The 23,609-nt window shown below is 40.1% G+C and overlaps 1 protein-coding gene across 2 annotated transcripts in view; it reads left to right on the top strand.

Annotated features, from left to right (window-relative positions):
- The window catches only part of PTCH1 (patched 1), a 154,235-nt gene that overhangs the window by 49,305 nt on the left and 81,321 nt on the right, over positions 1–23,609 (top strand). For both annotated transcript variants that reach the window (XR_009555261.1, XM_060235456.1), the window contains exons 3-12: positions 2,085–2,274; positions 5,039–5,108; positions 5,227–5,318; positions 7,877–8,075; positions 10,600–10,721; positions 11,797–11,944; positions 13,488–13,619; positions 14,058–14,213; positions 15,784–15,882; positions 19,417–19,542. Coding sequence is in view for 1 of the 2 variants with exons in the window: in XM_060235456.1 (XP_060091439.1) it covers positions 2,085–2,274; positions 5,039–5,108; positions 5,227–5,318; positions 7,877–8,075; positions 10,600–10,721; positions 11,797–11,944; positions 13,488–13,619; positions 14,058–14,213; positions 15,784–15,882; positions 19,417–19,542 (1,334 nt within the window). In the remaining variant the exon portion in view is untranslated. The remainder of the gene's footprint in view (positions 1–2,084; positions 2,275–5,038; positions 5,109–5,226; positions 5,319–7,876; positions 8,076–10,599; positions 10,722–11,796; positions 11,945–13,487; positions 13,620–14,057; positions 14,214–15,783; positions 15,883–19,416; positions 19,543–23,609) is intronic.

Raw genomic sequence — 23,609 nt, 5'->3', positions numbered from 1 at the left:
CTTTGTTAGTTTAAATAGAGGGCATGGTTTCTCAAGAGATTATAACATCCATTATAGTTTGCCATTAATAAAAAAGGAAGACATTAAAATACAGTGGAGGATGGGTTGGTATATGTAATAAGACAAACAGCCAATATCCCCCATTTGAGTATGTCAATACAAAAAAACAAAAACAAAAAAACCAAATATTCTGATACACTGCTCTAAAAGAGAAATAATATAAGTTAGCCATTAGAAAAACAGGGTGCATTAAAGTATAGTGGAAGGTGGGTTAGTATATGTAAAAAAAAAAATCATTATTCTGATACACTGTTCTAAAAGAGAAATACATTAAAATACTGTGGATGCACAGCTATACTCAGTGAGAGTTGGTTTAGCATATGTAATGAGATAAAAAACCAATATCCCTGTTCAGTCCTGGGGAGGTGATTGTTCCAAGTTTCGTGATAATTTGTCATTCAGCGATTTCTCTCTCCATTCTGTTCTTGAAGTTCCTTTGCATTAAAACACCTACTTTGAGGTCATGCATTGAATGCTCAGGAAGCTGTTTTACTGCAAAGGAACAAAGCCAGAATGTTACCTAGATTTATGGCACTTCGCACCTACAACAGCACTCTGCTTTTTATCGTCCTCCAGTGTTTTTTCAGCCCTGCTTTGACCTAACAAACACAGATCCCTATTTGCGATTCTTTTAAACTGCTAAAAACATTCCCATGATTCTAAACTGCCCACTTATATTAAGAATTGCTGCTTCCATTCCCATTTTGTGCGATGAAGTCTGCTTAAGAGCATACAAAAGCTTATATTCTGAATAAAACTTAGTTGGTCTTAAAGGTGCACTTGTCTACTGCTTTGTTCTATTGCTTCAGACCAACACGGCTGCCTACTGTGACTCTTAGATGTGGGTTTTCAAGAAGTGGAAGGGACTGAAGAAAGAAGGAAGGAAAGGTGGGAAAGTCCCAGTATAAGTCTAGAACAATGTGCATGGTTCTTTGGATCCAAGCCTTTGTGAGGCTGGCAGCCCCATTTTAAGATACTAGTATTGACAGCATGCCTATTATAAATTTTGCATAGAGGAAATAAATAACACAAGCAAAGCCTCTTGATGCTGTCCAGTTCTGTACTGGTGTAACAATTATACTTGCTTTCAGCATGTCTTTGAGATAAATCAGTACATCTCTGAGATAAGCGAGTGTAGCCATTTCAATTTGGAGATTAGAAGGTTTTTTAGAAATTAGGATATAACTCAATTCCTTATTGTTTTCAGTTTGTTTGTTTCATTCTTCTACTGGCTGAGTTACCTTAGTCCAGGCTGCACTTGTATTTCATTTCTTCCTTTTTAGCATTTCTTGGGGCAAATGGTTTTACCATGTTTTTTGCTTTTTTAAAACTTCATTTGCATAGGAATATTTATTTCTGTACATAGCAATACACTGGAGTTCTAGTCTAGTTGTTTGCTTCTGTGCTGCAGACTCTGTTCCTCTGAAACTGCATGTTGTTATATGACCCTAACTTAACTATTTTTATGTTTTAACTAGCAGCAGCAAGACACACTAATGCTCATTTACTTTTCCCCTCCTACCTCTTTTTTATGGAAGATAAACATTTCCCCTTCTGCCATTGCCAAATTATTTAGGAGAAGAGTGTAAATTGAAGCCATTTATCTTGAAATATGCCATTGCAGCAGACTGTTTATACAAGTGTAAGAAACCGTAACATAGAAATATTTGGTCTGGTCTGTAAGGAAAAGGTTTATTTCTTCCTTTCTTTAATAAACGTTGTACATGTGGAAATATTGGTATGATACAGAAAGAGCATGTGACTAACAGGAATCAATTTAAGATACATCTGCTGTGTTTGTGGCCTTGGAACAATGGTTTTTAGAAAAAAATGCTAAAGGGAAAGTATGTCTTTGCTGGTCTGTTGATGAAATTAGCTCACTAGAAGGTTGCTTCAGCTCTAAGCTGGCTACAGAACATTCCGTGCATATGGGAAAGTTTATTGGTGGCCTGTGAGCTCTTAGAATGTGAATCCAGAATAAGTTATTGTTGGCTGATCCCAAGTTGTAAATATTTGTCTGTCAGTTGGTGGACGAGTGAGTCGGGAGTTAAGTTACACACGCCAGAAGATTGGAGAAGAGGCTATGTTTAATCCCCAGCTCATGATTCAGACACCACAAGAAGATGGTGCTAATGTACTAACAACAGAAGCACTCAGACAGCACCTTGATTCTGCACTTCAAGCCAGCAGGGTACATGTGTATATGTACAACAGGTAAGGTGAGGTGGGATGGGTGTAGTGGAAAGATTATTATTATTATTATTAATTTCCCAAGCTAAGAACAACCTGGGACATCTCAGGAAGTGTTAACGATCAGACACAAATGTAATTCTACTTTTTATGATTTGTCTACTGAAATGCCAGAAATAGAACTCATGTATGTGAGGTACATGAGCTTCAGATATGCACACGCATCTTGAGCAGTTTTTCTGTGCAAGTTTTGTTTCTGATGCTACAGTAGAGGTACAATAAATAGAATTCAGTATATTGCTGCTTTTTTTTCATACTCATACTAGTTTATCTGAAAAAAGCCAGTATCTCAACTCCTACCCCTTAAAGTGACTGGCTGTCCAGTATTTCCTTTCCTCCTATTTAACATCTTTTGGGGCAAATATACTTTATATGTATTTTGCCTCTAAACTAGCAAATGGGATTGGAAATTAGTAGCCTGTTTAATGGCAGATTTGCCCAAAAACTTCTAGTTGCTGTCTTTAATTAAAAATATCTAAAGATACAAAATATTTGAGAATATAAGGCATATCCTCCTATACAATACGTCACCATTATTTACTAGTTGGAAGACAGAATGTCTACCTTTGAGCTTATGCTTTTTTAAAAAAAAAAATTGTGCCTTTGAATTTGTTGGGCTGTACAGGGCTTTTTTTGAGCAGGAACGCACAGGAATGCAGTTCCAGCTGGCTTGGTGTCAGGGTATGTGGCTTAATATGCAAATGAGTTCTTCTGGGCTTTTTCTACAAAAAAACCCAGTGTGAAGCAATGTTGATGTCAGGGGGTGTGACCTATTATGCAAATGAATTCCTGCTGAGCTTTTTCAGCATAAAAAAGCCCTGGGACTGTAGATATTTGTACATATTTGCTTATGGCAGGTTTTAGCTCAGGATAATAGTAAGGTTTTGGATTTGCTCCTGTAGCATTTGTGTGTAATCCTGCAAGTTCAGAGTCTTTGGTTCCTTCAAGATAAACAAGTGGCAAAGTTTGCCTAAGAACATGAATAGGAATCAATGCAGCAAGAAGCTCCTTGCATTCATCCATTGGAAAGATAAATGGCTTCTTGAATTATTGTTAACATGATTGCACGTGGCTTTCCAGAACTCGCTGATGATGGTATCCAAGAATAACAAGGGGCTGAAATTAAATCAGTTCTGTCATTTTGAAAATACATTTGAGGCTGGTCTGGGGACAAAGATATCAATGTATTAATTGAAAAATACAGCCTAATGGGGACATTATATCCAGCTGCAATTGTCAGTTAGCATATCAAAGTGCAGTATGGCACAAGTGGTAAATAAAAGGTGCATCAACCAAAAACAGAGCCTAAAAATAGCATTCCAGATGATCTAAGCACCTACAAAAAAATAAATTTGGTACTAGGATATATTAGGAAAGCACACAATACAGTAACTTTGCTGAAGTTAGGCAGATCTGGTTGGTGCCTGGATGGGAAAGTTCCTGGAAACTGTGTACATCATCCTGAATTCCATGAAGGGAAAAGGCAGAGTAGAAGTGTAATAAACAGCAATCCTGCCCCTTTTCAGGAATAAATATTATTATTAATATATATTTGATTTATAGACTACTCTCCCCTGTGTAGGGCTCAGGGCAGTGAACAACATATTCAACATACATTTGTGAATTAGATTAAACAATTAAAAAAAACCCAGTAAACAGGTTCCATAGCTATTTCAGATGGTGCTTGAAAGACCATGAGGGGAGTGGAGAGACTGGGGAGGCCAGCTCAATGGGAAAAAAGTTGCTGTCCTCAACCATGAGGCCCAGATGTATGCAGAAATGGTGTTTTCAGCTTTTCTGTGAACCTCAAGCCCTGTTCTCAAAATGTTAGGGCTCAGCCATACAAGATAATAGTTCAGAAGCCTGTAATCTGTGTAATTTTCCTGCCTTACATTTCGGGTTGCTAGGTCCAACTCAGGAAATATCTGGGGACTTTGGGGATGGAGCCAGGAGGAAGCTTGTGACAAGCACAGTTGAACCCTGAAGGGAGTTCTGGGCATCATATGGACATATGAAGATGCCTTATACTGAATCAGACCCTTGGTCCATCAAAGTCAGTATTGTCTACTCAGACTGGCAGCGGCTCTCCAGGGTCTCAAGCTGAGGTTTTTCACACCTATTTGCCTATATTTAAAGCGACTGCATTCCTTTGTTGGAAATAATGGAGGATGGGGGCATCTTGTTTGGGGGCTTATAGAATTGGACCCCCTGGTCCAATATTTTTGAAACTTGGGGGGCTTTTTGAGGAGAGGCACTAGATGCTGTGTTGAAAAACTGGCATCTCTACCTCAAAAGCCAGTTCACCCAGAGCCCCAGATACCCACAAATCAATTATTTTGTACCCTATGGGGACTGGTCTCCATAGGGTATAATGGAGTGCCCAGCAGAAATACCCACCTGTGTTTTCTGATAACCGTGAAGCAGGGAGAGGGCCTCCAAATCAGGGGATCCCCTGCTCCCAACTGGAGACTGGCAAACCTGCTTACAATGACTGCATGGAGCTGCTGTTTGTTCAATCCTATCATTACCCATATGTTCACTGCAGTAAGTAAAAGCCATCTCTCTCTCTCTCTTTGCATTATAAGACCCATATTCTGTAGAGCTTCAGAATTCCTTTCCCTTGTGCTCTGCAGTTTCCCCAAAACAGATTCATGTTCTTGCAAATTGAATATATATATGTTGGTTTTTTTAAAAAAGCATTGGTGTTTACATGGTTTTCTTTTTTCAGGCAATGGAAATTGGAACACTTATGTCATAAATCAGGGGAACTTATCACAGAAGCTGGTTATATGGACAAGGTAGAGATCATATATTTGGCTTATGATCCTTCCCCAATCCCCACCCTTTTTTCTGTTAATAACATTTTGTTTTAAGCTCTTGGTTTCCTGATTAGAATTTTTTTTCTAACTTTGACAGATTATAGAACATCTTTATCCTTGTTTAATTATCACACCCTTGGACTGCTTCTGGGATGGTGCAAAGTTACAGTCAGGGACCGCATATCTTCCGTAAGTACACAGTTTTTATTATTATCTGCAGTGTACATTATTTTTAAGCTGTATGGTAGCACTTTGCATGATCTGATGCTGCCCTGGCAATAAACTTTTAGAAGCTTGTGTGACACTTACATGCATGTGTGTGTTTATCTTTCTGAAGGTTTCTCTTCCTCTTTATTTGTTGTCACAAAACTTAAGAGCCTGTAGAGACATTTCCAAGCGGGCAGCCGTGTTGGTCTGAAGTAGTTGAACATAGCAGGAGTCAAGTTGCACCTTTTAAGACCAACCAATTTATATTTAGAATGTAAGCTTTCGTGTGCTCTTAAGCACCCTTCATCAGACAAATCCAGCACAATTCTTGGAAATTGGATGTATATATATATGTTGTTGGTTTTTTTTAAAAAAAAGCATTGGTGTTTACCTGGTTTTTCAGGCAATGGAAATTCGCTCACTGTGCTGGATTCCTCGTCTGATTAAGTGTGCTTAAGAGCGCCCGAAAGCTTACTTTCTAAATAAAAATTGGTTGGTCTTAAAGGTGCAACTTGACTCCTGCTTTGTAGAGACATTTGTAAGTCTCTGTCTTCAGGGACAGAGGTATCTAAAAGAAAGACTAACACTAACCCCAAATACTACTATTGGCTTGCCAGCCACATGTAAAAGGAGTAGTATAATTGTCAACTACTATACTCACGTCAGTAGCCACCAAAAGTAGATGCTTGGCCAGATGTTGCTTTCTCTACTTGGTTGCTTGGAAATGGTTGGACCATTCCACATGGAAGGATACTTATAAGCATTTGATCTGGGTGTAAATTTTATTTGTAACCTTAAGTAAAATTCTGGACCAATTTAAAATTAAAGGATGTGTAACACTGGTGTATAATCAGAATTTTAATTGGTTGTTTTCTACAGTATTCTGTGTTAAGATACAAATGATTATATGAGAAAGCAAGCAAGCATGTATATTTCTGAGAAAAAAATCACATCTAATATATCCTGAAACAAAAAATCACAATCCTCTAAAATGCATCCTGAGTTTTGCTGTTGTGTCTGCTTTCTGATGATTTATGTATTACTCATCCTACCTCAGATTTTTACACATCTGTGTAAATGGATAGAAAGTAAGCTTGCAAAGAATATATCATATTGCGTAAGAGAAAACTGAAAATAAGAGACAGAGAGCAACTGTTGCTTTCTAGGATAAAGGCAGACATACATTCTAAGAATTGTGGAAATTGTCTGAATGTCCAATGTAGCAAATCTGTGTCAAAACTCTTCCATCCCTTCAGCTTTTTGTACTTGTCAATATTTTTTAGAAAATAAGCATTGTTGTCTTTGTCAAAATCCAAATGTACTGATTAAAAGTAAATGCACTGACTGCTTGACAACAAGCAGTTGTTAAACAAGTGAATTGTAGTGATTTGTTAAAAAATCTCAGGGAGAAATTAATCCTTTGTTTATCAGATCATTCAGAGACATAAGGTATCTCTTTTGGGAGATTGTTATATGTCACATAATGTGTTCATCAAAGAGTTAATTTTTAATCAGGTTAGACATTTTGGTTAATTATGCAAAACTTAGCTTTTGTGTTTATTGTCTTTGCCCTGGTTTGCATGTCTCTGTGAAAGCAATTTGCAATGGCCATCTCTTAACCTTCAGTGTAGTGTTTTTAGTAGGGGGAATAAGGAGGTTTGTGTTTTCTGGTTGGGAGAGTTTGAATAATGACTCAAGCCTGGTTAAGCAGATACAGTAGTCTGAACCACAAAATAAGGCAGCCAAAAGCCTTTATGGTCTATCAACATCACAGAATCAAAAGTGGGGGGGGGGGGGGGTGTATGGAAGAAGTGGCGAAGATACTCATGATGGTGGCAGCAGCAAGAGCCAAGGGGGATATTTCTTGTTCCAAGCTCAAGAAATATGTAGGAGCCCAGTTAGGAGCCCATTTGTGTTTAGAAACATTTAAAGATCAGAATTGTATTGTGGTTATGTTAAAAGACTTGCTGTCACTGATATCACATTGTGAACTTCTGTGTTCTCCTTGAACATCTCCCTCTGGTTTTATGATCGTTGCTAGATTGTTGTACAATGTATGGTTGTTGCTAGATTGATGGTATTTGGGTTTAAAAAAACAGATGTAATTAACATACCAATAATTCCTTTCCTTTAAAAAAATCTTATTTCAGATATGACATTTCTTGTACCCCTGACAGTGTATAAAGGGACCTAGCCTGATGCTTTTTTGGATAAGAAATTTAATGTCTGAAAGCAAACCTTAAGATATGACTTGGATGATCTTCTGAACAGTCTTCAAAATAGGATTTATTTTTTTTTAAATATCCACTAAAACCGTACAGCAAAATCTTAAACATGTTTGCTCAAAAGTAAATCTGGCCACATTCTGTGAGAATTGCTCATGAGTAAGTGTGCCTTCAAATGAAATATTTGGCTGAATTGTACCCAGAATGTGTTTTGACTATGGGTATGTACAAGAGAGGGTAGGAGGGGAGTGTCCACATGTTAGTGTAAAGGTTGTTGATGCTTATTCATCATTCTGTTCCTAATTTTTTTTTCAGAGGAAAACTCCCTTTGCAGTGGACCAACTTTGACCCCTTGGACTTCTTAGAAGAGTTAAAGAAAATAAACTCGCAAGTAGATAGCTGGGAAGAAATGCTGAATAAGGCTGAGGTTGGCCATGGGTATATGGATCGGCCTTGCCTGAACCCTGAAGATCCTGACTGTCCTAGCACAGCCCCTAACAAAAATTCAACCAAAGTAAGTTGTTTGTAAATGAAAACAAATAAATTTTGTAGAAATTATTGAATTGTATATGGTAGCCTATAATCTTCAGTTCCCAGCAGTTACACATTGTTCAATTTCTGAGTAATAAAAGACTGTCATGGCCTCAAGCGAGGGAAATGGGAGAGCAGGTTTGGGATCCTTGCCCTTGCTTACCTGTCAGCACATGGTTGCCCCTTTGGGTCAAGACTCCAAAAGTGGGGTACCTGTTAGAGTTCTAAAATGGGAGAGTATGGACTGCTCTCCTCAATGGGTGCTAGCGCAAAGTGCTCACCCTATAGTGCAGTGTGCTCCCTCTGTGCTTTTCCCACTACCAAAGTGCCTCATTGCTTGCTCTGTCCACACAGCTGGGAGCTCTGAGACAGAGTTCTGTGTTGTACACCCAACTACTGAGTTATAAGATGTCCTGGCTGAGGTTTTTCCAGGGCGAAGGGGGCCATGATTGGGTGCCAGGGAGGGGACTTTGCCACCCCTGGGAAGAGAGGTGATTGGTCAAACCTGTAGTAGGTATTCTGAGCTTCTCTGGGCCTAATGGACATGGCTGCAGTAGTGGGGGGACACTTGATTTTTCAGTTCGATTGGCACCTATAGGCCATGCCATGTTTTTTGTTGGTGTAACTTTACACCTCTGACAGGGGGCATTCCGAGGCTGAAAGGGCTCAGAGAGCCCACTAACTCTGGCCACACCCCTGAAACTGTCCATAGCCTTGCCAGAGCAGGGGCCTGTGCCTCAGTTGCACCAATGGGTAGCCACTGCGGGCCTCCACCAGCTCCACCCAAGAGCCCAGAGAGGAACTGGGGGCCCATCCGTACCATTGTAACTGGTTCTTCACCAGCCAATTTTGGGGATACGCCGGTGTATGGGTTGGTTGGCTCCCTGAGAGCTTTACCCCTTCCCCCTTAAAATTGTGCTGTTAGTCTAATATGTAAAGTCAGTGAAGTTTATTAACCATTTAAGCCCCAGTCTGAGTATACATGTTGTAATGTTACCTTGTTTATTATGCCCTTCCATAAATTAACTTTTAAAACTATATTTTAAAAGGCACAATTTTAAGAGAACTAGTTACGTATTTTCTTATGCAGTCTGAAAGGTTTTTTAGCAACTTTGCTTTTTTATGCACTTTTAAGAGCTCAAACTCCTGAAATCATTTCTGTATACCCTTGGATTTATATTATGTACAGTTTTATATTATGTTATGTTTTATATTATGTACAGATAGGCGTTTTATAAAATTCTCAGTTCTCTGTAATGTAAGTATTTTCTGTACCGTTGGAATAACAAACAGCATACTTGACAAAGGAAAGGATAAAACTAGCTCATTAACTGATTCATGTGAAGATGGAATTTATACTATATGATATTTCAAAGTATTGTGTTCTGCAGCATATAAAAAGAACTGCATCTTACACTTTTTTGACACGCAGTGACAATGAGATTGGTTACTCTGTAGAGCAGGGGTATCAAACATATGGTCCGGGGGCCAAATCAGGCCCCTGGAGGGCTCCTATCAGGCCCCCAAGCAACTAGCTGTCATCTGCTTCCTCCTCCTCTCTTGCTTCCTTCAGCATAGCAGCTTGCTTTACAAGGCTTGCTGAATCACATAGGAGCTACAGAGCAAAACCTCTGTTTTCTCCATTGACTAAGGCTTCTCCCTTAGAGAGGAAGGGGGGAGGCAGAGCTTGTTTTGACAGGCTTTCTCAATCTCACAGCAGAGCTACTAAGCCAAGCCTCTCTTCCTTCTATTGGCTGAGGTTCCTCCTCCTCCTGGTCCTCTGGGGAAGGAAGGAAAGAGCCAGAGCTTCCTTTGCCCAGTTCCCTGGATCATATGGGAGAAATACAAAGAAAGCACCTTTAAGACCGAGTAAACATGTTTTAAGGGTTTTGGGGTTTTAAAAAAAATCTTTAATAGTGTTTGTGTCCTTTATAAAGTTTATATTTCTGCTACCTAATCTTAAATAGGTACACACATAGCCTGACCCAACATGGCCTGGCTTAACCTGACATGACCCGGCCCAACAAGGTCTCATTTATGTCAGATCTGGCCCTCATGAGTTCGACACTCCTGCCTGTAGAGGGTTAAAGAAGGAGCGTACTTTTATGATAATGATTTAGACTCTGAGGCTTCAGGAGATAAGAATAGCTCCATCACTTTGCTCCTGGCCCAGCTACATTATGATGCTGGGCTTTGTTTCTTTCCACTGCTTGAGTCTATTCTGGTTTTCTATTGCTTCTTAGACAATATGGCAGGAAAGTGGAGAAATCTATAGTTCTCAGCTGCTGGGTTTGATACTGGAAAGCATGGTTTAACAGAGAGGATTTCATTGGGATTTCCCTATGCTCTTCATAGCTTGCTACAGGAGCAGATAATGTATATCTGTCTAGGGACAGGCAGACTTGATTTTCCTGGTTCCTGAAATTAATGTTGGTGTGCCTGTAACTTGATTATCTTGTGGTTTCTTATAGTTCTGTGGTTCCATAACCTCTTTGTTTATATTTTAGCCTCTTGACGTGGCCCTTGTTTTAGGTGGAGGATGTTATGGGTTGTCAAAAAAATACATGCGTTGGCAGGAAGAACTGATTATTGGTGGCACAGTTAAAAACAGTACTGGGAAACTTGTCAGGTAAGTGTTCCAAGAATCATAATATATTCCTGACTGGTGCATATTGTTTATTTCCTTTTTATAAATTAGTTGTTGTGGAAACCAATGCCTTCTGTTGTTGCAAAGGGTAGGTTCTGACACAAGAAAGCATATTTCTTCTGCATTTCATTGTCTTCTTGAACAAGCAGTCTTGCTACATAGCATTTGAAAGTATTAACTTTCATGAGCTCTCTGTATTTGTAAAAAAAACCACACATAGTACTGGTACTGTGAAATGGGAACTCCACTAGACACAGTCAACTGACAGACTGCAAAAACATTTTTGTAAAGGAAAACAAATATTTTATCCCTGTATCTTACCTCGTGCATGTTTTGGAAAAGCAAAGGACTTTTGCCGCCTGACTCTTTAAGACACACATTCCTTATATGCTTCCTCATTTGGCCACATGAGTGCTTTTGGGAAATTTTAAGCACTCAGTGAAGACATCTTCAGAATCTTGTCATTAGTGATTTTTTATTTTTTAATTTAATTTAATTTGCAATTTATACCCCACCCTGTCCCGCAAAGCGGGCTCAGGGTGGGTTACAACATTAAAACATTACAATAACAATAAATAAAACATATCCAATTAAACACAATGAATTTAAGATATCTCATAAATATAATACATACAGATTAAAATAAGAAATGATGTGGCTAAATAGTTCTCCACACTAATTGTATTTGAAGGATAGAGTGCCCCCCCTCCCCGCAAACAACAGAAGGCGGCCATCCCTGCAGCAGGGAAATCAGAAAATAGCAACATCCCAAATTCCATAGCATCTGTACCTGGTCAGTTTTTAGAGGTATTACCATCCTTCAAATTTCAGCTTAAATATGTGCCAGTTATTTAGGTGGAATTGAAGATATGAACATAGGATAGTGTCAGATACTGTAAAGTCCATCTAACCAAGTATTGTCTGTCCCAACCAGCAGCAGTTGTGATAACTAAGTTCCTTTTGAAGTATTCATTTGAATGACGATGCAATGAGCATGGTTTCCTGAAGAATGTTTATTTTATACTTCTTTCTTCTTTTTAATTCTTTCACATTGTAGTGCCCAGGCTTTACAAACCATGTTTCAGTTAATGACTCCTAAGCAAATGTACGAACACTTCAAGGGCTATGACTATGTTTCACACATCAACTGGAATGAGGACAAAGCAGCTGCAATTTTGGAAGCCTGGCAGAGGATGTATGTTGAGGTAAAATAAAAGCATGCCTGGAAAACCAACGTTTAAAAATACTTTTGGTGAATGCTAGTATATGTTGCATGGGCTATAGCCACCCCATAGCCATGGTGGGGTACAATGAGCCAATGCCCTTTCACTCAGGAGCCTCAGTCCGGAGGATACCAGACCCCCCCCCCCCCCCGCAGCCCAGGAGGAGCCTGGGGAGCATGGTTCCATTTGTTCTGCACTTGCAAGTGCACTTCCAGGGTGGGCAACAGGAGGGGAATGGTAAGGGAGCGTGTTCCAGGCAAAAGCCTGGAGCAGGAGGAAAGTGCAGCATCACACTTGTTTCAGTGAGTGGAATAGCTATGGCCCACCTTGGTGCTGCTCCACCAGCAAGCCTACAGCCAGCAGCCCAGGTAGACTGTCTCAGCTGTGCAGCAGTGGTCTCACTGCGCCTGCACCAGCTCAGCATGTCACCCATCTACTGGTGTCATGTGACCCAGAGTGACTGGGCCAGTGCAGCCACAGTAAGACACCCCCCCACCACCAGCTAAGTCAGACCACACAATGAGGCTGAAGAGGAAAAGCCACATGTGTCTGGGCTGGAGGGTTGCGGTGGGTGGGAATGAGCAGCTGCAGGCTATCTTTTTTCAGGTAAATATTTTAATGTTTTTTTTGTAACATCACATCCCCTGGATACCCCCCTTTTTCTGGCTAGAGGAGTGGCTATAGCATCCCTTCATTGTGACACCTCTTAGGTTGAACTGATAGTTGGATTGGGAGTCTCCCCAATTTAAACCATTGTCTTTTGCTTCAGAACTCCTGGTTTAATCAGAATTCTAAATTATTCTTTCAATTTAAATGGAGTTGCCATTCATGATGTGATTGTCATTAAAGAGAAATATGCTTCTTGTTTAATACATAGCTTTTAAAATGTGGTACACTTCCCTAAATTAGTTGATTTGGCAGTGAACTGCTGTTGCTAAAAGAGCTAGGCTGGTTTTTAAAAAACACTCGGTCAGTGTGATTATTCTGTAAAAGTGTCTGGAAAACATTAGCTAGCCATAGAATCTGTTCACAGCTGCAGTCCCATTGGTGAGGTCATGTGACACTATCTGGCCTTTGTTTCCCAGGCATTGACCTCTGCCGAGTTGCTTCTGACCTCTCTAAAATGTCCAGCCAATGAAGAAAGAGAAGATTGCTCTTAAGAACTTGTTGTTTTAGATTAAAGGCACAACTGATATAACAACAAATCAGTTGTAGACAAATGGATGGGGGGGGGGGGAGCAGACAGCTGGGAAGAGTGAGCTGTGAGCCTTCTTCAGTTTCACTATTTTAAATATCACTGGGTTTTTTCTCCCCTCTGAGGAACACATTCTTATTTTATCTGTAGCTGCCAGCTGTGCTTCTGTACCAGGTTTCACTGTTATGTAACAAAGGGTCAGTGACACATACTGCTGAAGAGAAGGGTCTCTGTGTATGTATAATATGTAAGCATGTGTACATGTCTACTGCAGGAATGCCTTATTGTGTTCTCCGTTATCAGATCACTCTTTTAATCTTCTTCTTGCAGGTTGTTCATCAGAGTGTTGCACAAAACTCTACTCAGAAGGTGCTTTCCTTTACTACAACTACTCTGGAGGACATCCTAAAGTCATTTTCTGATGTCAGCATTATCAGAGTTGCCAGTGGCTACCTATTAATGGTAAAATTAATGATTTGCTGTTTGTAATGTGCTTGTGCGCTATTTTATAGCAGTCCATTATACAAACCATTCTTGTGGTAGTTTGAACAGATCTAAAACTGTGTTATAGGCTATAAGTTTACTCATGCTGTATATCTGATACGGGCTGTGGTTCATATGCTGTATACTCAGGGCTGCATGCTTGACTTCTGTTACCTCCATTGAAGGGCTGCCTGATAGCAAAGTGGAAGAATTGTTTTTGTGATACTCTGTAGAGCTAAGGTTCGCATCTAGAGAGAAGACTGGGCAGGATGATATTGGAACCACAGTTGTGGCTCCATAACAAGCCTATGTCATGGCAGAGTGTATTTTGCAAGGGGATGTTTGGCTAGGAATGAGGGGGAAATGTGGCTTACTTGTATTTTGTTTGTTAATACTATTGTTTTTCTCTGTTTGCAGCTTGCCTATGCCTGCTTAACCATGCTGCGGTGGGATTGTGCTAAGTCCCAGGGTGCCGTAGGGCTGGCAGGAGTCTTGTTGGTTGCACTCTCAGTAGCTGCAGGATTGGGTCTGTGCTCATTGATTGGGATTTCCTTTAATGCTGCCACAACTCAGGTATTAAAGAACAATTCAGTGATGATTACATTAAAAGTCAGGCCAGTTCGTTTGTCAGTATGACTCATAGCAGGGGATGCAGTATGGAAATGTAAAGTTTAACAAAGTTTGGATATTAAAACTGCATCAGTTTTGGGTTGCCAAACAGTTAACTCTTAACATATTTAAAGTATGGCAGTAAATACTCTCAGCGAATATTTGGGATATGGATCTGAAAGAAGCATGTGTTTCTGTGGGATCTTTATATTTCACACAGGTAAAAGTACTTCAGTTTCAGCTTGGGTTTAGGGGAAGGGCCATGGCACAGGAATACAGCATCAGTTTTGCATGTAGAAGGCCCCAAGTTCAGTTGCCGGGATCTCCAGCTACATCTTCACATCGTTGGATGTTGTATGATTGTTGCATTGTAGTATAAGGAACAACTAGATTTTCCAGTGAAGCCAGAACAATCCAGTAAATGAATAATTGTTGGGGTGCAGGGATGGTGCAGAGTCCCATACTGTGGTGGAAGCAACAACCGTTTAAAAGAATCAGGGATTAGGTGATGTTACAGACTGCTACTGGACATCTAGAGGGCTGCTGCCAGTGAGAGTAAACAGTACTTACCTTGATAGAGCAAGGTGATATAAGGTTTCATGTATTCATGTGTTAATTTGTATAATTGGAAACAACTAGCAGCATACGTGACAAGAAAGTGGCCCTACAGTGTGTTTTGGCATTTTGAAAGTGACTGGTTATTGAGGTGTAGGGTTTGGATCTCTGCTCTTCCAAGGTGAGGATGGCCTTGAACTAGGCAGAAAGCCTTTGGCTCATGTGCTCCCTCCTCCTAATTAGAAAATAATACATGAAAAAGAAGTATCTCCTTTAAAATAAATGCAACATATTGTATGTCACAAGATCATGAATATTTTGTATTCAGATAGGCCAAGGATTTCACTCGTAAGACACATATAAAGTACCGTATTTTTCGGACCATAAGACGCACCCCCCCCCAAAAAAAAGTGGGGGGAAAGTGTGTGCGTCTTATGGTCCGAAGGTACGTACTTTCGGGGGGGGTGCGATCTGCTGCCTCTTCCTCCGATCCGGCGCTTCCCCCGCGCCTGCCTGCCTGGCTCCATCTTCTTCAGGCAAGCGTGGGATCGCTCCACGTGGCCCCAGCGCTTCGCAAGCGCCGGCTGCGGAGGGGGCAGCGTGCTTCCTCCTTGCCTGTGTGCCTGGCTTCAGCTGTGATGTTTAAAGCAAGCGCTGGGATCGCTCCCTCCCCCCTCCGATCCCAGCGCTTGCTTTAAACATCACAGGTGAAGCCAGGCACACAGGCAAGGAGGAAGCACGCTGCCCCCTCCACAGCCGGCGCTTGCGAAGTGCTGGGTTTGCGGTGGGGCCATGTGGAGCAATCCCAGCGCTTGCCTGAAGAAGATGGAGCCAGGCAGGCAGGCGCGGGGGAAGCGCCGGATCGGAGGAAGAGGCAGCAGATCGCCCCCCAGGAGGAAGGTGCGTCCTATCCTCCGGAGCGCCTTATGGTGCAAAAAATACAGTATATTAATGGATATATTGTTCTCTTTTTATGTAGGTTTTACCCTTTCTAGCTCTAGGAGTTGGTGTTGATGATGTCTTCCTTTTGGCACATGCATTTAGTGAAACGGGGCAGAACAAGAGAATTCCATTTGAGGTAAAGAGAAAAGATTTGTGGCAACTCATGACTCTTTCAGAGACGAATTATGCATGTAATGCAAGTGTCTAAGATTAATAATTTCTTCTTTACTTTTTGTCCCAACTAAAATTTCTAGGATCAAATGTCTTTGAACAAAGGGGTTCTAAGTTCTTGATGTTTTTCAAAGCAATAAATGGCTCTCAAGGGTTTTGTTATCTTGAAAACTAACTGTTTTTTACATAAATATTTACTAGTTTTAAAAAACTTCAGGTATTTTTAGAGCTTTATAACCAAATATAAACTTTTTGTAATGGGTAATGCCAGTGGTATCTAAATCAGTTGTGGGCTAGCTATATAACTACTGGAAGTAATTGATGGAAGTAATTGATGAGCACAGTAAAGCATAGCAGAATTAAGAGCAAGTAGAATTTGCAGGCAGATGGTGAAGAAATAGCAAAAGGCCAGTATATAGAAAATGTCTGAGAAATTTCCAAATTTTAGTGGTATGAAGAATGGATGGCAGTTTCAACATGGTAAAACACAGTTATAAACTGCATCTTACATTACCATTAAATACTTTTAAAGAAAGGGGAAATAGTTTGTTATGGTTTTCATTGTGTATACAAATGGCAAATCTCTGCTAGTGCTAATGAGGAATCCTCATTTAAATTAGTGAATGAGGGCAGAACTACACATTTTCTCAACAAACATGTGTTCCCATACTTGTATATGCTGAAACAGTATGAATGTAGGATACTTGCAAACCAGTACTTTTGAGTGCCTAACAGTGTCATCATAAGCTGAGTTACTCCTTTCTTAGCCTCACTTCAAAAGGATGTTGCTGTTCAGGATTGTACTGTTAGGCAAACAAACCAGTCCATAAACTGTTATGGAAGGCAATAATATCCTTGTGATTCCACTTACCTGACTGGGAGGAAACTCCTTCCTAGAGCCAAAAGAAAACAGTACCTCATATTGGAGAATGACATTTTCTTATTATTTTCTAAATTAATGTAATACAAAGCTTTTAATGTGGTTAAATGTCTGAGAAAGGTACCCAGCTCATTTGTTTGTATCTCTCCTATTGGATCAGTGTATACACAGCTGTAATGGTCTGCATAGTGACTTGTGCTGACATAATTAATTCAACATCTTCCTGACCCTACCGCTTGTAACACCATAATTAAAGTTTGATACCAATTATTAAATAAGCAAGAAAGTGCTTATTGCTTGCTACATAATAATCAAATTGTCTTTCTAAGAGCCCCAAGGGAGCCTTTTCCTAGGTCCAAAGCAGACTTTCAACTCTAGAAAATGCCATTCCATTATACAGACATATATTAAATATTTCTGAAATGGTGCAGGCAGACTTTATCACATTACACTCTCTAACATTTTTCTTGGCAAAGAAAATTAACTAAAGCAAATTTTTCTTATAAGTTTTTAGAAAGGACAGGGAGATACTGAATAAGTGGGCTGCTGCGGAAAGAAACTTTTAGTCCAGTGTGAAGTCAGCGCTTATCCAAACATTTTCTCTTCTGCCTGATTGTGAGAGGGGAGAAGGAACATATACAGATTTGCAGGTCAGAGGCAAGGCTTAGGCAAAAGAACACTCCTGACAGCTCAGAAAGCCAGGTTAAGAGTATCCAGATGGGGAAATGCTTTATAACAAGAATGGATTATTCTTTCTGCTGGCAGCCAATTGTTCCCACATCTGCTGTGGCATCAGGAGTTATAGTGTTTGTGGGCCTGAGGTGCAGTATAGTTTGTGGGCCTGAGAAGAAATCAATACAGATGTAGATATAAATAATTACGGTAGCTATAAATGAACACTCCAAGAGCCAGTTTGGTGTAGTGGTTAAGTGCACAGACTTTTATCTGAGAGAACCAGGTTTGATTCCCCACTCCTCTACTTGCACCTGTTGGAATGACCTTGGGTCAGCCATAGCTTTCACAGGAGTTGTCCTTGAAAGGGCAGCTGCTGTAAAAAGCTCTCAGCCCCACCTATCTCACATGGTGTCTGATTTTTGGGGGGGAAGGGAAAGGTAGAGGAGATTGTGACCGCTCTGAGAGTTTGAGATTCAGAGTATAGGGCAGAATATAAATCCAATATCATCATCTTCTTTTTCTTTTTCTTCTTCTTCCTCTTCTTCTACATTATAAATTCTATATCTTTTCCTCTCATTTTAATGGATGTATGTAATGCCCTTTTGTGATACAATAGTAGCTGTTCCTATTTCTGCCTCCCTTTTTGCTAGGGACATTTCTGAAAATTATTAAAAATAAAATCTGATGGACGAGTAAAATACTGTACTGAAGCTCTGCATTCTGCCTAAGCCTTGTATAGTCTTGTGACAGGCCATTTCTGTGGGCTGAGGGGACCCACACAGCCTCCTATGATTTTGGGGTACCTTGGTTTATTTTAAACTATATACCTTCCCCTCAGTTACCAGGTGTCCTAAAGGTGGTGAGTGCAAAAGCTTTGGGTTTGCTGTCTTGAGGTAAGTTTTATAGTGCATAAGTAGAATATGGAAGTGATTGAATTAACAAAGGAATTAACAAAGAAGATTTCTTTATTCACAAGTAGGTTTCAAGGAACAGATCAGCAGCACAGCTCTTCAGATAGATGAAAGAGAAAGCTAGCTGACGTATATCAATTTAGAGAATAGTTTCAATTTTCTTTAATACTTTCCAGCATAAACAGGCTTTTACTGATTAACCGCAAGGTTGGATCCTAACACACCCACAGGATTCCACCCACTCCAGCCTGCCCTTTCCGGAGAGTCGGACTAAATGGCACAAGGTCTGCTCATTGCCAGAGATAGGCCTAATAACTGGGTACTCTATTCTGTCAGAAATAGAACCAAACCATTCTGCCACACTACCAAGCACAGCTAGCCTTCATTCTGTCTGCTCTTTTCCTGAGCCAGACATGAGCTCTCCCTGCTCTCTCCCTGAGGCAGAACTGAACTCCCTTTGCCCTCTTCCTGAGGCAGATCTGAACTAAGTCTTGCCTTTCCCTCCAACCTTCCATCCCCTTTCTCAAAGGTGATTGGATACTGGAGTAGCACTCCCATAGGCTCAAGTGAATGGTTGCTTTCCCATTCAGAGGTGGGATGTCATATATGCAGCATTTTATTTTGCTCATGAATTTTTAATGTTGCTGCAATATTGATAACAGCTACATTCATTTGTATTCTGACCTGGATGGCCCAGGATAGCCTGTCTTGTCAGTTCTCAGAAGCTAAGTGAGGCTGGCCTTGGTTAGTGTTTGGGTGGGAGACCTGCAAGGAAGTCCAGGGTGACTCTCCAGAGGAAGTCAATGGCAAACTACCTCTATTAGGTTCTTGCTTTGAAACCCTTATGGGGGTCACCATAAGTTGGCTATGACTTGATGGCACTTTACACACACACAAACACACCGATTTCTCTGTTCTTTGTACCTATGCAGGCAGACATGTTCAGTCTAGCATTTCAATGTGTAACACTGATATTCTTTGTTCATTACATGTTATTTCATGCTTAATGGCCTCTGCTGCTTCTGTTTTTCAGGACAGAACAGGAGAATGCTTGAAACGCACTGGGGCAAGTGTTGCCCTTACATCCATCAGCAATGTTACTGCTTTCTTCATGGCTGCCTTAATTCCAATTCCTGCTCTACGGGCATTTTCACTCCAAGTAAGTTCATAGAACATGTTCATAACACTAGAATTATCCGTGTCATTGTTATGTTAACCTGTTGTTTAGAACTGGAGAGGAAGAGATCTCTCTCTCTGGCTCTTTCACTCCTTCCCCATCCCTCTCTCCCTCCCCCCTCTTTAAAGAAGTGTGCTTGCACACAAAAGCTTATATCTGTAATAAAACTTCATTAGTCTTAAAACTGCCATGGGACTCCATCTCTCTCTTCCCCCCCTCCCCAGGCTGTTTCCTTCACCCTTACTTCCTCCCTAAAAGAAGGGGAGGAGTGAGAGGCGCTCTCAGCCAACGAAGGGAAGAGAGGCTTGTCTGTCTTTCCTCTGTGAAGCAAGAAGCAGGAAAGCAGAGAGCTGGGGAAAACCAAGTTGTGATGCCGGAAGCAGACAAAAGCCAGATGCTGGTAGGACAGATAGGAACTCTGCAGGAGCTGGTTCTGGCCCATGGACTGTATGTTTAACACCCCTGGTCTATAGATTAGTATTCATATATTCACAGTAGTCTTGCATAATAGTGACAGCATAGGTGATTCTCTCTTATCATAATCATATAAAATTGTTCTTTTTCAAAAGGAACATCTTTAAAAGTAGAATTTCCCTTTGGGCAGTTTGGCCAGTCAAGAGCATGGGGGCTGAGGTCCATGCCACTAGTGGAAATAGAAGCAGCCAGTGAAGAAGCTGGCTTTTCTAAGTGGCAGCAAATAATTAAGGCATAGTTATGCAGAGAACATTTTTTATCAGAATGGTGAGGTTTCTTAAGTATTTTCACTTAACAGGGCATTTGGCCATCTGTTAAGACGACGAAGAAGAATACTGTATATTTATACCCCGCCCTTCTCTCTGAATCAGAGACTCAGAGCAGCTTACAATATGTTCTTCCCCCACAACAGACACCCTGTGAGGTGGGTGGGGCTGAAGGGGTTCTCACACCAAGAAAAATTTCTCTGTCTCTTCTGGCTACAAAATAGTTATTACTTGCCTGCATGCAGAGTAGGAACTATGATGTTATCAGTTGTATTTACAAGGCTTGCATTGGAAATAATTCCTTCCCCTACAGATGGATTTAGTAGATCATACCCTGTCACTGTTGTTGCTGCAAATCACTGTAATATTTGTGATCTTATCTTTACCAGGGACTGTATGAGAATTAGGAGAACAGAACTTCAGGAGTAAAATTAGTTACATGTACAGTTTGGGGTACACTTAATGGGAGCTGTCCAGCAATAATCCCAGCATTTGGTTAAAAAAACCCACATAATATGGCAATCTTTGTTGATTCTAATATAGAAAGTTTAGGTTGGTTCAATATCAGACCTTCTGGGAAGCCTATCTATGAAAAATTTAATTACCATAATGGAAAAAGATGGAATATAAATATAACAATTAAACATAAATAATGATAGCTGTTACTTTTGTGGTGTGGTGCAGATGTAATATTTTAATATGACTAGCACTTACCTGGGTGTTGAAAGATGAAACCAGCTTCCCCATCCTGGATCGTGCTACTTGTGGATTGATGCCTTGACTCTGGTAAAGGTCCAGTACATGTAGTGCAACTATGGCATGGCTTGTGAAACTAAGATCTGCCCATATACATAGCAGGTGTAATGGCTAACATTGTTCAAACAATTTTTTGCAAACCTACTTCAGACTTTGAATTTTTAGCCATAGTTAGGACTTTGGAAAATAAACCATTGTTAGGCATATACTTAAATTAAGAAAATATTGTTGCCATCACTTTAACCAAACAGCTTGCTAATGAAGATCATCATATCTCATTTTGTTACTATCACCAAAACTAAGCACACATACTCACTGATAGCAGCCTATGCTTGTGATCCACCCTTCTCAGCAGAGGAGAGTAGTTGAGAAAAATGCAGCAGCAAGTTCTGTGAGCAAGATGCATTTTGAATGCAAAAATCTGTGTTCATGAACGTTTCAGCTTGGTCTTCTGTGAGACATCTTCTCCCATGTGAATGTTCCAAACATATGAGCTGCCATTGAAACAAGTTGTCTGTCTCTTATCATTGAGAAACAGCAGATTTGGGCCCCTGTGATTAGAGCTTTGTCTTCCCAAGAACTATGGCATTTCCTGGTAATGTGCGTGACACTGGAGGTGCTGCTTTCACATACATTATTATGATGCATCTGCCTTGGAAGCATGCATATACAAGGTTTCCATTGCTGGGTATGAAACATACCCCATGGGTTCATGAGGGCTATTCCCTTCCTTTTGCTGATAAAACAGAGTCCCACTGTGCACATCATCTTATTCTTCCATAGCTAATCTCTGTACAACGGAGCATATGTGTCACTCGCCCTCTCTGACTCTCCCTGTATGAAAGACAGACTGTTCCATGAATAGTAATATCTATCTTGTTTGTGTGTGGGCTCTGTTTTCTGCTTTTTATTTAAAATCATATTATATTTTTCTGAAAACTAAATGAAAAGGTATTGAGGGCTGCTGTTTCTGCTAAGGAGGAACTCTTTTAAAGAGAGCTTTGGGAGGTTCTCCTCTGGCACTGTTCCAACACAGATACGATTTATAGCATACTCTGACCTTGGTAAAGGCTTTGGTAACTGTACTTTTTCAGCAGTCATTTTTCTTCTCTTGTTGTCTGGATCACTAATCATTTTTCACTCTACTTGATCCTTGACCTAACTAGAGAAAGCAAGAATTACAATTTTTCTTAATACCTGTTGCAACTATTGTGTTTTTTTAAAAAGAGGTTTGAGTGCAGCATATTTTAAGATGTGATTGAAAAAGAATTTGTTATCACTGTATGAAGTCAACAGCAAGTTGCTTTGACCACCCTCTTAACTTTGCTCACTTTCCTTGAGACATTACAAGATAATAATCAAAACCTTTGGCTTTGGAGATTCAGTATCTGTAAAATAATCCAGCTGTTTAGAGAGAATAAATGCCTTCCTAACAGGGTAAAAATCCAGCTTCTAGTCTTGCTTATCGTGGTTTGTTTCTGAACTTCTTTTGTTTCAAGCAAGGTGGTACATTCTTCACACCACCAAACTGTTGCTTTAGTTTGTGTCAAATGATTTCTTGGAAGTGCTAATGTTTCAAATTTGACTGAGAGTTTTTCTGCGGTATTTTCACTGTATTTGTTGCTCTGTAAATACTGCCAGTGTGGAAGGCCTATTCTCAGATTAATTACTCTCATAGTTATAGTTTTACTTTTTAATCAGTCAGCCTTTCCTGAGTACCCATAAGTTGAAATGCTTCCTTTGGAATTCTTTAACACCTTGTCAGATTAGATTCTACACCTGGAGATATATGAAATATAATAACACTCCTAAAATGAATCTAGGCAATTGAATCCACTTGTAAATATTCACCACATGTTACTGGGGCATATTATCAAAAATAACAGTTTATATTGTTCTTTTGCCAAAGAGCTGAAGATTAACAAAACAAAAAGAAATTTGTTTCAAATTTCTTTGTTGCTCATCCAGTCTAACGGAATTCAGTCTGGAAACAAAATAGAATGTCTCCAGCAATTTTATAGAACTGTATACTTACCTCAGGACTGGATTTTGTTCTTGGCCTTTAGGAAAATTATCAGTAGCAGGGGTCATTTTGTAGAAAAAGAGGTGCCAGAACTTATTAGCATGGCTTATTTGCATATGCCACACACCTCTGACATCATCAGAAGGTGTGCTAATTTATATCAGTTCAGCATCTATTGTAAAATGCTCCTTAAATTATAATTGTCATAATACAACCTTACTCCTGTCATACTTTTTAAATTACTTTCTCCTTTGTGGCCACAGTGGCATGATGAAGATTTCCATCTGTCTGCTTTATATGTTTTGGTTATTTCCCCTTTTCTCATGTGGGGAAAAATATGAGAAAGTTTGTCAAATCTTAGCATTCAGCAAAATTCTCATAGGGGGTTTGAACAATGGAGCCCAGAAGCAAGTATTTGTGGGGGGTGGGGAGTAAGAAAGAGCACAATAAAATTTAGAGGTTTCAGAACTCTGCTCCTATGAGTTCCTGCCCAAAATGAGGCCTGATCAGGACATAATCATACTGTTTTG

Source organism: Heteronotia binoei, chromosome 4 (genome assembly GCF_032191835.1).
Source record: "Heteronotia binoei isolate CCM8104 ecotype False Entrance Well chromosome 4, APGP_CSIRO_Hbin_v1, whole genome shotgun sequence".
NCBI lineage: Eukaryota > Metazoa > Chordata > Lepidosauria > Squamata > Gekkonidae > Heteronotia > Heteronotia binoei.
The sequence above is the reverse complement of the archived record's forward strand: the minus strand, read 5'-3'. Positions and strand labels throughout refer to the sequence as shown.